At 44.6% G+C, this 16831-nt stretch overlaps 1 protein-coding gene across 4 annotated transcripts in view; it reads right to left on the reverse strand.

The window, feature by feature from the left end:
• The window catches only part of LOC129818376 (serine/threonine-protein kinase ULK1-like), a 41739-nt gene that overhangs the window by 4843 nt on the left and 20065 nt on the right, over positions 1-16831 (reverse strand). Inside the window, exons 9-25 of one of the 4 annotated variants that reach the window (XM_055874204.1) lie at positions 14977-15035; positions 14568-14650; positions 14425-14475; positions 14151-14242; positions 13232-13394; positions 11710-11770; positions 11501-11587; positions 10798-10920; positions 9456-9610; positions 9270-9347; positions 8661-8911; positions 8180-8492; positions 6747-6869; positions 6106-6290; positions 840-1030; positions 493-611; positions 142-299 (exon numbers count right to left, since the gene is read on the reverse strand). In XM_055874204.1, coding sequence (XP_055730179.1) covers positions 142-299; positions 493-611; positions 840-1030; positions 6106-6290; positions 6747-6869; positions 8180-8492; positions 8661-8911; positions 9270-9347; positions 9456-9610; positions 10798-10920; positions 11501-11587; positions 11710-11770; positions 13232-13394; positions 14151-14242; positions 14425-14475; positions 14568-14650; positions 14977-15035 — 2292 coding nt within the window. Of the gene's footprint in view, positions 1-141; positions 300-492; positions 612-839; positions 1031-6105; positions 6291-6746; positions 6870-8179; positions 8493-8660; positions 8912-9269; positions 9348-9455; positions 9611-10797; positions 10921-11500; positions 11588-11709; positions 11774-13231; positions 13395-14150; positions 14243-14424; positions 14476-14567; positions 14651-14976; positions 15036-16831 lie in introns of all 4 variants that reach the window. The other 3 variants (XM_055874206.1, XM_055874203.1, XM_055874205.1) reach the window with 3 other exon arrangements.

The following is a 16831-nucleotide window of genomic DNA, read 5'->3' on the forward strand; positions in this document are numbered from 1 at the left end:
GAGCTGAACAGTGTCTCCCTCACCATCTGAACGGTGTTGAGCTGAACAGTGTCTCCCTCACCATCTGAACGGTGTTGAGCTGAACACAGTTTCTCCCTCACCATCTGAACGGTGTTGAGCTGAACACAGTTTCTCCCTCACCATCTGAACGGTGTGGCTGAACAGCAGCCTCTCAGCGGTGATGGTGTTAATGTGGTCCATGAGACGGTGCTTCCTAGAGAAGAAGCGCTCCAGCCGGGCGTTGAGGGAGAGGCAGGACGACACGCTGGACTTGAAAAGCTTGTTCAGTCTCTTCACCACTAAACACACAGTCACAGAGGAACAGTGTTATATACAGGACAGAGAGCCTACCTACTCCAAGTAGTGTTGGGCTCAATAATATTTACTGATATATCATCTACTACTTAGGTTTAATGTTATATCCTCCTGTAAATGTTGGCTTTAAATTTTGGCTTCTCCAATCAGCCATGTTCTAAGGTTGTTGGGTCTTACCTTGTTTGACAGTAGCAGAGGGGTACAGTTTGCCCTGTTTGATGCGCTCCATGGCTGTGTGTAAGGCAGACGACAGGAGCTCTGCAGTCTTCATGTACAACACCAGCTGCTCCGCATAGCTGAGACACAAACACACACACAGATCAGACTCATGGCAAGTTTTTTTTAGCTAGTGCTACAGTCATCGCAAAGTGTCTCTGAATGTCAAAGTGAGCAGTAAACAAGTCTGACTTGCTTTTATCATCCATTTGTAAAGAGCTCCTCTTCCATAAAAAGGAAATACTGTACAAAGTCGTTTCAGTAATAGCGGTAGAACTGATTGAGCTTTATTGGCTGGTGGCTCTCACCTCCACTCCCGGCTGAGGGAGCTGATCTGGTCTGCCACCAGGCTCTGCTGCTGCAGGAGGGAGGGTGGGGAGGTGTCCCCTTGCGCCGCCACAGCTCCAGCCCCGGTCCCCCTGACTCCCGCCACCTCCATCAGACAGCAGGCAAAGTCCAGGGTGAAGCGAAGGCTCCTCAGGGTCTCTGTGTGCTCCTGCTGCTCTCAGACAGTCAGAGGGAGAGAGAGAGAAGGTCACTCACATTGACCACTACAAAGTTCGCTATTACAAACCTAATTATCTTAACATGTCACGTTAATTCTCCTAACCTGCTAGGAAAAGTCACTTCTGCTATTCAAAACCGGCAGATATGCCCTGAGAATAGTCTTGGTTTCCACTAATGCGATAGAGCCGCACTGCATTTGAGTAGCCATAGCAACTGCTGCGTTTGGCTGCTGCGCTGCGCTCACGAGACAGTTGCCAAGGCTACACACAGGTGATAATAACCACATTATGAGATTTTGGCAATGAAGGCAGCCCTTGCACTTTATTTGACCTGACGAGAATCTGTTTGTGATGAAAACGTTGTCAATAAAGCAGTGAATTGGGAGCTTTAACGGTGCGTGGTGTTAACTCGAAATGACACAACGACAAGGTTCCAGTTTAACAAAGTTTACTCTACTATATGAACACACTACAAGGTAGCCATTACACTCCAGGCCAGGTCCAACAACGACAAGACTTCCTGCGCATGCGCACTCTTGACTGAGTGATAGCCCCGTAATAACAGAAATATAGGGATACTTAAAACATGAACTTAACAATCTCCCCCTTTTCTTTAAGACAAATAAAACATCAACAACATAGTTAAATGTCCAAGTATTATTCAAGATCCCCATTACAAATTGGTTGTGTGACAGTTTTTATTTGTATTAGTCAAGCTGCCACTTTCCATTACTGAGAGCCTGTAGGAGCGAGAGCCTGTAGGAGCACAAGACCGGATGCTCCTTTTTTAGTCAGACAGTCAGCAAGCTGTTCCTTTGTGGTCGACCACAGAATCCGCTGGATTCTCTGTGCTTAAATAAGTTCCTTGATGCTGCTAATCTCAAAGTCTTTTCTCTGTGACAGACTTGGTTGACTTCACAGCATCAACTAATGAGTAGTTGTCAGTGACACAAACTACAGGTAGGAAGTGCCGTTTTGTCCCACCAGTGATAACCTAGCGAAGCATCACGGAAGACAACTAGTTTCAAAGAGTCATCTTTTCCAACATGCTGAAACTTTAAAATCACTTGTTGTGATTTCAGTTTACGAACAACTTTGTTTGCCTCATGAATGGTTTGTACAGTGGCGTGTTTTGTGTTAGATGCCAAGTTGCAACCATCAAACCAGGTCTACTCTGTCTCGCAGCCCATAAAATTTGTCCCATCTTTGACCTCAATTGACCAGCTTCAATTCCACAGAGGGGAATTCCTTTGTACGGCTCTTGAAGAATGCATGTGGATAGTTTGAAGATTCTTGATATAGCTCTCCTGTTGCATCAGTATTTTTCCATCAACTGTAATAAACTCTATGCCAACATAACAAAAATGATCATGCTCCTCACGGCCAACCTAGAAAACAGCTTTGAGGTGTGGAATCACAGTTGAAGCAAAGGTCTGTGAGCCACCCCAGATAAAGTCATCAACATGACAGGCAAGTACTCCAGTCACATTGCAGTCTTGATCAAGCCAATAGAAGACTGCAGGATCCACTTGTGACATTTTTCCACCTGTATTCAGCATTGTTGCCTTGACTTTGTTGTACCAGTAGAGTGATCCATCTGCCAGTCCATACACACACTTTTTTATTTTCCACAGTGTTCCTTCACTTTTAGCTTCGGGCGGAGGTCGGATGTGAATGTCCCTTGACAGCTCTGTTCCCTGCAAAAATCCAGATTTGATGTCTATGGAATTAAGTTTCCATTTTTTCTGGCAGATCACTGACATCAGCAATCTGAGTGACTCTAAGGCGCATGTCGGTGAGTCTTTTGGGAGTTCTTTAGCAGCCAGCTCCTCAAAACCTCTAGCCACTAGACGTGCTTTGGGCACTATTCCAGTTAAGGATTCTTTAAGGGTACACACCCACCTTGTTGAGACGCACTTTTGGCCAATGTCTTTGACTTCCTCAAACACTCCATTTTTCCTCCAATTACTGAGCTCATCTAGCTTAGCTGAGTCAAATGACACGTCCTTTGTTTCAAGTACATCATGATTTTGAATGTTTTTCTGTTTTTCTCGATTTTCCATTGGTTCAATTCTGATATTATCTACAAGTGGCAGGTCAGCTGACCCTGTTGTACCAGAAAGTGTAGCTGGTTCAGAGTACTGCAAGTTGTACCAGCTCTTGTGTTTTGCTTTTCCTGCTCGTCCAATGACGGTTGCTGTATGTGGAATACCACTTTCTCTGTCCGTGTATTTAACAGTTTGTCCAGTTTTCAGATTGGAACAACCATGTTCTCTTAACACATGTGGCTGTTGAATGTTTTCCTCATTTGAACGCTCAACAGTATTACCTGTGGCATGGTTGAAGGTCTCTGCTCCATTTCCTGTGTTAGTTTCGGTGTCCATATCATCGGATGCTACATCTGGTAGGTTTGTGTCTGTTACTGTGTCCTTTTTGTCATTTTCATTAGAAGACTGATTCTCAGCAACAGCCCCTCTATCTTGTTGATCATTTACTTTCCGCAATCTTGAGTGATGCACCCTGACAATCATGCCTCCGTGCCTCACAAATATCACCACACCGTCTTGACCAATGACTACTCCCGGTCCTTTCCACTCTTGACAGTCAACTCGTTTGTAGTACACTTTGTTTCCAGTTTCGTACTTCTCATCATCATTATTCCCTGAACTGCTGAGTAACTTCTGAAGTCTGTTAACTGTATCATGTCCAAACTGTGTGTAAAGCTTTAACAATACTTTGTGTTTTTCTTTAGTGCTCATGTTCTCTGTGACTGTCAGAATCTTCATGTGCTCTGTGTCAGTCAGAATCTCATTTTTGCATGGACTCTGTGTGATGTCTTTGTCTAAAATGTTTACACAATAGTGTAGCACTGCGTTCATCCACCTCTGGCCTGCTCGCCTCCCTACCACTGGGGAAGTACAGTTCCCGCCCAGCCCAGTCAAAACTGTTCGCTGCTCTGGCACCCCAATGGTGGAACAAACTCCCTCACGACGCCAGGACAGCGGAGTCAATCACCACCTTCCGGAGACACCTGAAACCCCACCTCTTTAAGGAATAGGATAAAGCAATCCTTCTGACCCCCCCCCCCCCCTTAAAAGATATTATGCACTATTGTAAAGTGGCTGTTCCACTGGATGTCATAAGGTGAATGCACCAATTTGTAAGTCGCTCTGGATAAGAGCGTCTGCTAAATGACTTAAATGTAAATGTAATAGTGGCCTGAGGTAGTAAGTTCAAGAGTCACTGGTTGTTTAAACATCACTGCCGTGTCATTTTTTATGTCTAGTACAGCCTCTGCCTTCTTGAGGGAAGCTTTGCTTAATAGTAAGGGGATATCTGTAGGGACCACCTCTGTTTCAATGTGACACTTAGTCTGACCAATTTTTGCTGGTATCTTAACTCTCTTGGTAGAATGGACAATTCTCCCGTCTCCAAATTTGAAAGCTCTGTTGCTTGGTGTGTCAATCATATTTTGTACTTCTTTCATATTTAGTTCACTGACATAGCTATCAAGCCATTTTGCGCCACACACTGTCCGTGTACATGCAGTATCAATCACAGCAGATCCTAAGAATTCAACTATAAAAATCTCAGTATCAGAAGCAGATTCATTTGAAAACAGTGTAATGTTACACTGCTCTATCTCTGTGTTTACATTTTCCTCTGTTAGTTCAACTTGTTCATTTTTATGAGGACAGTCTTTAACCCAATGGTAAGTGCTTTGACAAATTGCACATTTCGATCTCCTTCCATATTTGTCCAGTGGATTTGTGCCGGGAAATGGCGCCCTCTTCTGATTGTCTTGAGAATGTGACTTGTTGGCGCCTTTTCTGTGCTGCTCGGTGTAATATGCTGCGTCACTCACTTGCATTACATCTGTTATTGGCGCGACAGACGTCTTCTCACCAAATATTATTTTTAGTGCCGACTTCATAGATGCAAAAGTCAGCACAGTACAAGCAGTCAAAGCCAACTGTTTCTCCCTACCATCTAGACAAGCAGTGTCTAGCAACTTGAACCCTAACACTGCATCTGGGAGAACCATGTCGTACTTGCGCATTCTATTGTACCTCTGTTCGAAATCAATGATGTAGTCTGCCATTGCAACCCGAAATATCTCTCGTAACACTGTCAAAGTTTGAATATGCCTCGTAGGCACGGTCTTTCTCTTCTTTGAGAAATACAGAGTCCAGTGCTGTGATCAAAGTTCCCATACCGTCATCCTTGTTCAAATCCTCAACGGATATTTCCAGTGTATCGCTCTTCCCTCGAGCGATAATACCACCGCAAGTGCTTGCTTTTTCGCGTCCAGATTAGTAACGCGTGTCCAGATTCCCAGTTCATTTTTCCAACTTTCGTACGACCTCTTCTCGTCGAAGCGAGGTGGCACGTTGTAGTTAGAAACCATCCTCTGCTACCAATGTTAACTCGAAATGACACAACGACAAGGTTCCAGTTTAACACGTGGGCCTTCATGTTCTATACTAGTATTCTTTATTAGCCCTGCACCTATGGTTTTTAAGGATGTGCGTATGACCACAAACTTTTCTATAGACAGCCCTTGTACTTACCCAGAGTTGGATGAACTCATGGATATGGACATGTGGAATTGTGTAAGTCTCTGCATGCATTTGAGGTAAAGTAGTGACTGGCTACAACTGGAGCGAGAGTGAGCCGACAGGAGGGGGAGGGGCAAAATGACCATAGATTTTTTAAAATAGATTTCTATTAAGTAAACTATTAGGCCTACACACGGTTTCCTTCTGAAATGATCCACACATTACATATTAACCCCCCAAACAAACTCTGTTTAGAACTACTGCCCGTTACTGTGGACTGTCGATTCTGTCCTGTCCCAAACTTGACTCTAGAACTTCACTCCCATTCCTGCTGGAATACCACTGGACCTGCAAGACCCACGGGATTCCTGTTCCCGTGTCACCCTCTAATGGGCATTCCTTAATACAGACACAGAGATGAAATGAGAGAAAAAAACATGCAGAGACAGACAGAGTGACAGACAGCAACAACCCCACATCCCACCCCATGCCCACTCTCATCCTCTCACCGCCATCAGTGTCTCCTCTGGCAGCTCTGGGGCCAGGAAGGTGACCGGTCCCCCCATGTTGGCCGTGATGGGGTCCGTGAAGCTGTAGCGTGGACTGGAGGGACCCTCGAAGCCTTCCAGATAGGTGCCTGTCTGATATCGGCTCATAAAGGACCCCACTGGGCTGATAGAGCTGGAGGAGCCTGCTATAGAAAGTAGAGGTTAGAGCATGGCAAGAAGCTCAGAACAGGCACTGGGTGCACTGGGTAACAGGCACTAGTTCATGGCTAACATAGGGAAATGTAATGTGTACATCGTTGCCACTGAGATAGCCATAGCCGGTCGCATTCTAATTTTGTGGTGGGACAGCTAGGAGGGGTCTCACTATCTTCCTGGCAGGTGGGAGCTGGGGATGGGAGGGTCAGGTGTATAGGGACCTGGGATTGTGGAAGGAGGGAAAGGGGTTCTTATGGTCTACCACAACCTTTTTTTAGTTTCATACTGCCATATCCAAATTGTACCATTTGTAACCTTTACCAAACTGTGCCATTGTATACTCTACTGCTGTTTTTCATCATTGGTATCAATATAATTTTTTAACACATAACACAGTGGTGCTGTGCTGAGTAAAGGATGACATCACCAGGCTGCTGAGAATTTACCTGAGTACTGCCTGGTCCTGGAGGTCTGTGGTAGGGTGCTGCTGTTGGGCGGGGAGCCCACAGTGAACACCACCTGGGCTGGGCTGGCTGAGCCTGCAGCCACGGCACCACCACCAGAGGGTGCTGATGGACAGAAACACAGCACTAATCATCAGAAACACATAGGCCAGAGAGTATGAACCGTGGTAACTAATGACCTAGCTATGTGCAGTGGAGCAAGTAGTGATTTACCCTGGTAGTTAGATGCATGCTTTTAACATCCAGTTTGCCCATATTATTAGCAGAGCAGTATAAATAAAACCTGATGTCCTCCAACAGCAGGGGGTTAAAAACAGTTAATGTTTTAGTATGTTCAAACATAATATTCCACTAAGGAAACCTCCATCTTATCAGAATCAACTTTCACTGACCCACTTAGACAGGCAATCTTGAAAAATGATTGGCTCTTTGTGTGGTTTTGCACGCCAAATGTGCTACCGTTACAGTCCAAAGCTGAACGCCACACTGAAAGCCTCTATCTTGTGAACCTGCTTTCATCTGTGAAGAGCACAGGGCGCCAGTGGCGAATTTGCCAATCTTGGTGTTCTCTGGCAAATGCCAAACGTCCTGCACGGTGTTGGGCTGTAAGCACAACCCCCACCTGTGGACGTGGGGCCCTCATACCACCCTCATGGAGTCTGTTTCTGACTGTTTGAGCAGACACATGCACATTTGTGGCCTGCTGGAGGTCCTTTTGCAGGGCGCTGGCAGTGCACCTCCTTGCACAAAGGCGGAGGTAGCGGTCCTGCTGCTGGGTTGTTGCCCTCCTACGGCCTCCTCCACGTCTCCTGATGTACTGGCCTGTCTCCTGGTAGCGCCTCCATGCTCTGGACACTACGCTGACAGACACAGCAAACCTTTTTGCCACAGCTCGCATTGATGTGCCATCCTGGATGAACTGCCATCCTGGATGAACTGCACTACCTGAGCCACTTGTGTGGGTTGTAGACTCCGTCTCATGCTACCACTAGAGTGAGAGCACCGCCAGCATTCAAAAGTGACCAAAACATCAGCCAGGAAGCATAGGAACTGAGAAGTGGTCTGTGATCACCACCTGCAGAATCACTCCATTTTTGGGGGTGTCTTGCTAATTGCCTATAATTTCCACCTTTTGTCTATTCCATTTGCACAACAGCATGTGAAATTTATTGTCAATCAGTGTTGCTTCCTAAGTGGACAGTTTGATTTCACAGAAGTGTGATTGACTTGGAGTTACATTGTGTTGTTTAAGTGTTCCCTTTATTTTTTTGAGCAGTGGATAGATAGATAGATAGATAGATAGATAGATAGATCTAGTCAAGCTCAGTTGATGAACATAGCAGCTATCTCTTTAGTCATTCAGGTAGTCATCTACTGAAGCGTAAAACTTGGTAAACAGCTTCTACTAAGCCCACCTGTGATGTCTATGGCTCCTCTGCTAGAGCCGAGGTTCTCACTGCTCCCCCGCTCCCCCAGCGGCCTTCCAAACGCAGCCATCAGCAACATGTCAGACAGACGACTTGCACTCTGAGACCTGCCAAAGCTCTTGTTGTCCTCTGCGGCCCTGTGGCTGTATTGACCAAGCTGGCCAGTGGGCGGCTGTCCTGGGTCCCTGTGGTCTGAGGCAGTCCTGCTGCCAGGCGGGGCCAGATCCAGGCCCTGCTGGGCCAGGAAGGTCACCAGGTTGGGGGAGCTGGGAGGTTTGGGAAACTCAAAGGGTGGTATGGCCTGTAGACAGGATGTCAGTGTCAGAGGCAAGACTCAGCCAAAGTAGAGAATATAAAGAGTATGGACAGTGGGATTGACTGATTAAAGCCATTTGCTGGATACCTCAGCTTCCTGTAAACACAAGCATAGGTCTTAGAACTTGATGCGCTGTCCAAAACATGAACTCACTCTAGAGGGAGATCCTAGAATGGTGGGGAGGGGGCTGCGCTGCATGAGTTCACTCAGCCTGGGGGAGGAGTGCAGGGGCCGCATAGTCACGATGCCTGCCTGGTGGTTGGCCACCACTGGGTCAGAGTGCTGCTTTCTGATCTTTTGCCTGCCGCCTCTGCTAGCAGCCTCGAGGAGACATGGGGCGCTATGAAGCCGGGTGACCAGGCCTTGCTGCTGTGGGGGAGGCCGCATGTCGAGGAACTGGAGAGCTGGAGAGGGACAGGGGTTAGAGGTTAGAGGAGGAATAACAGTGCAACACTCCAGCACAATGTGAATAATGAAATGTCAATATATATCATATTAGATGAGGGACTAACTATATACACCGACAAGGTGAGGGAAAGACACATGGAATTAAAACATCAAAAGGTTCCTTTAAGTCAGTTTTAAAACCCACTGATCAAGCCAACAGGAAGTGGATAACCTTGGGATACCAGAAAGCAAGAGTCTCCAGTGCCCCTGACCAGTTTAACCATGACATCCACCACTAACAAAACACTAAAACAGTCAACATAGAAGTTAGGGGGGACAAACGGGGAAAGAGGGAGGGGAACTCCGGGTTCTCACCTCTGCTCTGCGACCCCCCGCTACCGGTGTCTGTGCCCAGCGGGCGCGCCTGCCCTGGCAGCTCAGGGATGGTACCCACTTCAGACACAGAGGGAGATGAGAGAGGGGGGGGGGGGGGAAAGAAGAAGAATAAGAGGAGAGAAAAAAAAGAGACATTTTATGACACATCAGTGCACTCTGGCAGACCTTGAGGTGAAAGCTGGAAGGGTCTGGCCCCTCCTACAGACAGCCTGCGGAGGCCAGCCAAGGCCCCATGGCCTCCTGGGTAAGGCAGAGATGGGCCAGTCCTTCCGAATCCCAGTGAACTATTGCTGCTACAGCGGTGCACTGGGGTGGACAGCCTGTGGTGGGGAGAGAAACAGAGAAGTCACAAAATAAGACAATATTCCCTATTACCGCCAAGCAAGAAATTATACTACTGTGCCAGAGGAGACTATAGGTTTATATAAGCGTGTGTGTAAATAATGCATGTAAATCTGCAGCGCTTTCAGAAAGTATTCATACTCCATGACTTATTCCACATTTTGTTGTGTTACAGCATGAATTCCAAATTGATTAGATAAACGTTAGAATCACCTTTGGCAGTGATTACAGCTGTGAGTCTTTCTGGGTAAGCCTCTAAGAACTTTGCCAACCTGGATTGTACAACATTTTTCAAGCTCTGCCAAGTTGGTTGTTGATCACTGCTAGATAGCCATTTTTTGTCTTGCCATAGATTTTCAAGACAATTTAAATCAAAATTGTAACTAGGCCAATGTCTTCCTGGTAAGCAACTCCAGTGTATATTTGGCCTTGTGTTTTAGGTTATGTCCTGCTGAAAGGTTCAATTTGTCTCCCAGTGTCTGTTGGAAAGCAGACTGAACCAGGTTTTCCTCTAGGACTTTGACTGTTCTTAGCTCTATTCCGTTTATTTTTATCCTAAACAACTAGTCCTTGCCGATGACAAGCATACCATAACATGATGCAGCCATCACCACGCTTGAAAATATGAAATCGTGATACTCAGTGATGTGTTGTATTTTCCCGAAACATAACAATTTGTTTGTTATTCAGGACATGCAGTTTTACTTTAGTGCCTTATTGCAAACAGGATTCATGTTTTTTTACCCATCTACCAATAGGTGTCCTTTTTTGCGAGGCATTGGAAAACCTCCATGGTCTTTGTGGTTGAATCAGTGTTTTAAATACACTGCTCGACTGAGGGACTTTACAGATGATTGTATGTGTGGAGTACAGAGATGAGGTAGTCATTCAAAATTCATGTTAAACACTATTATTGCACAGTGAGTCCCTGCAACATATTATGTGACTTGTTAAGCAAATGTTTACTCCTGAACTTATTTAGGCAAATGTTTACTCCTGAACTTATTTAGGCAAATGTTTACTCCTGAACTTATTTAGGCTTGTCTTAACAAAAAGGTTAAATACTAATACTTTGACATTATGGGGTATTGTGAAACAAAATGTAACAACAAAATGTGGACAAAGTTAAGGGGTATGAATACTTTCTGAAGGCACATACACTGACCGTGGGGAGCTGTCCTGGCTGGGGGAATGGAGGTTCTGCTCCATACGCTGGTAGTTTTGGACCTGAGTGGGAACCGGAATGGGCACCGACTGACCATAGTTACTGCCAGAGAACTCAGGCCGACTGAAAGAAGAGAGAAAGGGGGAGTTGGTTACGTTTAACCATTCCATCTGTTAAATGCATTAAGAGAGTGAAACGGCAAAAAAAAAAAAACATCTATGTATAAGTATGTGGTATATACACACACACACACAGAGACAGAGACACAGAGAGAATGAGAGAGAGAAAGAGAGAGCTCTTGCTTTGGGGTTGACCTACTGGCCAACCGAGTGGCGCAGCGGTCTAAGGCACTGCATCTCAGTGCTAGAGGTTTCACTACAGACACCCTGGATCGAATCCAGGCTGTATCGAATCCAGGCTGTATCACAACCGTCCGTGATTGGGAGTCCCATAGGACGGCGCACAGGGTTTGGCTGGTGTAGGCCATGAATTGTAAATAAGAATTTGTTCTTTACTGACCTTCCGGTCATCGAGCCTTACACATTAATCCTCTTACTATAGAAGGGTATATCATTGCCCTTTGCTTTCAGTGCACAATACACCACCAGCTACCAGGGTGACCTGACTAGCATGTCTAGATGGGTTAATCTGTCTGAACACTGAGAATGAATTCCTTTCCAGTAAGAGAGTGTTTTGCTCTTACCTGATAGGATTGGGGGAGCCACTGTAGGAGGGGGAGTGGGGTGGGGTCTTGCCCTGACTGCCCAGGCCACCAAAGGCTAGCAGAGAGCTAATGAAGAGTTGAGAACACAAGAGTTTTGTGATTATAATGTATATTATATTACTATGAAGAAGTAGGATTGGGTGCATTTCCCATCAGCATCCAGGTACGACCCTGACCACTAAACTCACCCGCTGTTCATCAGACTGTCGTGGAACACCTTTCCAGTAGGCCCCTCACAGGTGAGCTCACCTGCTGAGAAACCATGGCAACACATCAAACCAAACTGATGAAACCTTGGAGTAGAAACCTACTACATCCTTAAATCCAGACTTAGTATGTCTCATTTAAATCATTTGTGATTATGAAATATCAAATTGTCGAGGCGACAAAACAAAACCAGGCAAGACATAATGTAAACAAACCCAGACAAGATGTCATAATGTGCTCTATCTGAGAGTTCTCAAGTGGCTGCTGGGCCAGCCACCCTTCCATCAGTCAGTACCAGACAGCTGGTTTTCTCGTTTGCTTGTAGCCTACAACAAGCATGTAGGTTACTCTACTGAATAAAAATTACAATTACAAGTGAGTCAGCTATGAACGTTGCAGCAGTAAAATGTCATTCTAATTGACGTAGACAAGTTCAACAATATAGGCCGTCTACTGCCATGCAATGGTAGCGCTGTTATAAGCTTGATCTCTTGCAGTGCAAACACTTGCCTGGAAAAGTTGACACTCAGCAACTATAGGGTTTAATAAATCCGCCATCAAAAAGGTTGCAATAGAATAAACAGAATAAATAGAATCAACTCCACATCCAAGAGGAAAACAATAAGCCCAGCTAGCAACTCCAGATAAATTTGCAAGAGCATGAACGTTTATTTAGCTGTAAGCTAATCATCCAACGGTAGGCTATGCACATTTGCAAGCAATGCGTGTGTGGTCAGATCTATCTGTTTCCTAGCTAGCTTGCTTCACTTACCAGTAGACAGAACTGGCTTTCGTGAATATTATCCAGAGTGTCCGGCATGCTGCTGGCACAGATCGTGCTGAGAAGTCTGAAATATGGTCAAACTAGCAAGTGCTGCACTAGGAAAATATTCTCAATCCCTTGCTGAATGAAAATTGCCCACAATTCATTCAGAAGCTCAAGCTAGCAACATCAAAGCAACTCTAACAACAGACCCACCAGTGGTTTCAAATCTGCAAATCATCAGCTGTCGCAGACAGACACACAGACAGCCAAGAGCCAATATTAATAACCTTTACGACATACATTTGTCAGCTAAATGACATGTTTATTCTGTATCACTCAACTCTCATTTATGAGTCTTGTTTGTATTGAGAGGGATATAGCTAGATTGTGTTGCTGTAGTCGTGGATGGATCAGAGGAACAGATCGGCCTAGTGCATGTGTCATAATTACCTGGATAAATCTTACCTGCAATTTCTTAACAATGCTCCTGTACTTAAAATTTGTAAAACCTTCATTTATATCACTTCGAAGTGATCCAAATGACAAATTCATCTTTCATCTATACATTGAGATATATATTTTTTTAAAGTAACATTTTATTAGTCTGGCTTTAAACCTTCATTTTCTTATTGAGAGAGAAAGTGATCGATTCTAAACTTCACTCACAATTTCTGGATTCTATACATCACTGATTGAGCTCTACGGGAGTACATTGGTAGAGTAAAGAGTGTACTCACTGGGAAAGTGGGCGGGCACCATGACAAAGTCGTCTGTGTCACAGGAGGAGTTCTTACTGCTGCAGCCGCCTCCAGACGAGTCCTTGAGGAGGAAGCCAGGGGAATCCTGGGTAGGAGAGGTGAGTGTCTTAGCACGGACCTGCTGGACATCAGCCAGGGACTGCTGCAGAGAGAGAAAGAGAGAGGTAGGCAGGAACGATGACCACAGCACTGACCCTGAACTACCCACTAGATCTCAACACTGTCTATGTTTCAAACAATCAACCATCCACCATATACAGTATCACTGATAAGAGACTATAATCACAAGGGGGTCATCAAGTGTCACAGTCAGCAGTACATTACACTACAGATTAGACAAAAAGCCCTATACCAGACAGCAAACCCAAGACTGAACACATACTTTGACAGTATATACTGTATTTTATACCATCTATTGCATCTTGCCTATGTCGCTCTGTCATTGCTCACCCATACATTTATATATTCTTATTCCATTCCTTAGATTTGTGTGTATTAGGTAGTTGGTGGGGAATTGTTAGATTACTTGTTAGATATTGCTGCACTGTCAGAACTAGAAGCACAAGCATTTCGCTACACTCGCAATAACATCTGCTAACCATGTGTATGTTACCAAATACAATTTGATTTGATCAACAGTAGCTCTAACCTAGTATGTTTCAGTTAACAAATGTTGGGCAATAACAGTCCATTCTGCCTGTGGGTCATTAAGTCAGACAGCTGGGCCTGATCACACAGAGTTGAACACATCATCAGTGATAAGACTGAGGCCCCATGGATGAGTTACTATGGTCACCTCTGAATCACACTGTTTACAAGATGCTTTAAACAAACACATGGTATATAGACTGTATAGCATGCACGTATATATTGTATATATTGATGCACACACACTCACCGGTGGGGAGGCCAGGTGTGAGGTGGAAGAGCTGCTACAGGAGCTGGCTGAAGCGGAGCTGGGAAAGCACGTCATGGTCACAGCAGGAGTTGCTGTATGAAAGAGAAATATCAATTCTGAAAGTAATAAATCAGACTGTCCTCTTGATATGATAGATAGGCCAATTAAGTCAAACCCATCAAAAATCACCAAGAAAATAAGTGAAAATCAATATTGGCATGGTTTTGATGTTTCAGTTAGGGATGGGTAGATGGATGAATAAGGAGTTAGTCACTTTTCTTCATGGACGAGCTCGCCTCCAGGAAGGGGTGACAGAAGAACTCCTCTACAATGATAAGAGAAAAAGATTGAAAGTGAGGAACATGCTACCCTATCAATTTGAAACATCTCTTAAATAATGAGTGTGGCCCCACTGACCAAAGTCCATGCGGTCCTTGTGGTTTCGCTGCAGAAGACCCAGCAGCAGAAGCCTCAGGGGACAGGAGGTCTCTCTGGGGATACTGGGAGAGGAAACACACAAGTCACCATGAATGCGTGATGGTACTTTACACTTCATTCCTGCTGTAACAACTGATCATGGGCATGTTTTGCAATTCGCCACAAATGGTTAATTTTACGATTGTAGTAGTGAAAGATGCTAAAAGCAGTGTGTGAGAGTATGATAATCAAAAGTCATTTGTAACACAGGCAATGATGAAATGTGATCTTCCACAACATTAGTACATTAAAATGGAAGCAACATTCAACAAACAATCTCCTGTGAAAGAAGAAATCTAAGAAATCTGAATCCTCGGTCTCTAAAAACAGACAGTTGGTGAACACTTACTTGGGGCTGAGGTTCTTGTTTTTCTCATAAAATAGCCGGAGGTCCTGGGGACTGCTAGCCTACGGGTAGCACATACACATCAAATCAAAGTTGAATGGTCGTGTACACAGATTTGCAGGTGTTATAGCAGGTGCAGTGAAATGCTTATGTTACTAGCTCCAAATGTGCACTAGAACGTCTCGCAAATAGAATATAAAATATTCTCTTTTATACAGACAGAACATCACTTGAATGTTTGCATGCACACAAATTATTTTCAGAGTGTAAAGATCTGAAGTGGAAACAGTCAGTTGACCTTAAAAAATCCTGTCTGGCCAGTTTGGGTTACTTGTATGTAGTTCACTCTCAGAGACAAGACACCTCTATGGTTTCCCTAAATTAGACTGTCATGTTTTGACCTACCTGAGAGGCTTAGGAAAGGCTGGATAAATAGTATTGTTGAGATAATATGGTTTGTTGAGAAAAGTCGGTCTGTTTGGCCAAGTCTCTAAGAGAAAACCAAAGCAGATTGCTTCCATACCATTCTGAAATATTGAAGTGTAGGCAAAGCACGTGTGTGCAATTGCCTGAGGTACAATGAGTGTGTGCAAATGGCTGGGGAACGACGGCTGCCTGGTGGTCAGTTTGTTCATATAGGCAGAATATAGGGCTTGAATACATACAAAAATGCTGCATTCGTTGCCTTTCTTTTAAACAGAATAACCTAAATAAGGTTGGGCGAATAACAGGGTTGGGTCTTTCATGCTGAAAGACCCAGCCACGTTTCATCTTCAATGCCCTTGCTGATGAAAGGAGGTTTTCACTCAAAATCTCACGATACATGGCCCCATTCATTCTTTCCTTTACACGGATCAGTCGTCCTGGTCCCTTTGCAGAAAAACAGCCCCAAAGCATGATGTTTCCACCCCCATGCTTCACAGTAGGTATGGTGTTCTTTGGATGCAACTCAGTATTCTTTGTCCTCCAAACACGACGAGTTGAGTTTTTACCAAAACGTTCTATTTTGGTTTCATCTGACCATATGACATTCTCCCAATCTTCTTCTGGATCATCCAAATGCTCTCTAGCAAACTTCAGATGGGCCTGGACATGTACTAGGCCTATGATAATTCCTTGATATTTCCTTCCAACCCCTTATGGGCCATCAGGGGGACAAGCCTAGCCGAGTCTATAAGAAGGTGCGTTATTAACGGCAGCACCGCTTTATCAAACGTTCATATTGATATTTTAGGCTACGCGATGAAAACAGTTTTCATGGGCACACAAATACAAAATTCAAATGCTTCTTCCTGAAAGAGTCACCTAACTTTTGTATGGTTGTTCAATAGGCTATGCCAAAGTTAATCGACCTACCTGTTGGATGCGCATTTGGTATCCAACTGTTTAGTTAGGCCTAGTGATATTGTCAACCATCCTGGATCATTTCCAGCTGATCCAGGAAATACTTGACAGTCAAGTGACAAACAGCTGTTGTGATATAGCATACGATGCAAAAACACCCAGTGCGAAAACGGTGTCCAGAACATGTTGATGTCTCATTCGCCGCGTGAGGGAAGTTGTGATCCGCGTAAGATCCAATCCAATACCCCTACATTTATGTTGATTATCTGCTATTGTCTACAGATTTACAGTAGGGTCTAAAATATTTAACAGAGAAACCACCAGGGTCTTAAAGATTTAACAGAGAAACCACCAGGGTCTAAAAGATTTAACAGAGAAACCACCAGGGTCTTAAAGATTTAACAGAGAAACCACCAGGGTCTTAAAGATTTAACAGAGAAATCACCAGGGTCTAAAAGATTTAACAGAGAAACCACCAGGGTCTCAAAGATTTAACAGAGAAACCACCAGGGTC

Source organism: Salvelinus fontinalis, chromosome 21, assembly GCF_029448725.1.
Source record: "Salvelinus fontinalis isolate EN_2023a chromosome 21, ASM2944872v1, whole genome shotgun sequence".
Classification (NCBI taxonomy): domain Eukaryota; kingdom Metazoa; phylum Chordata; class Actinopteri; order Salmoniformes; family Salmonidae; genus Salvelinus; species Salvelinus fontinalis.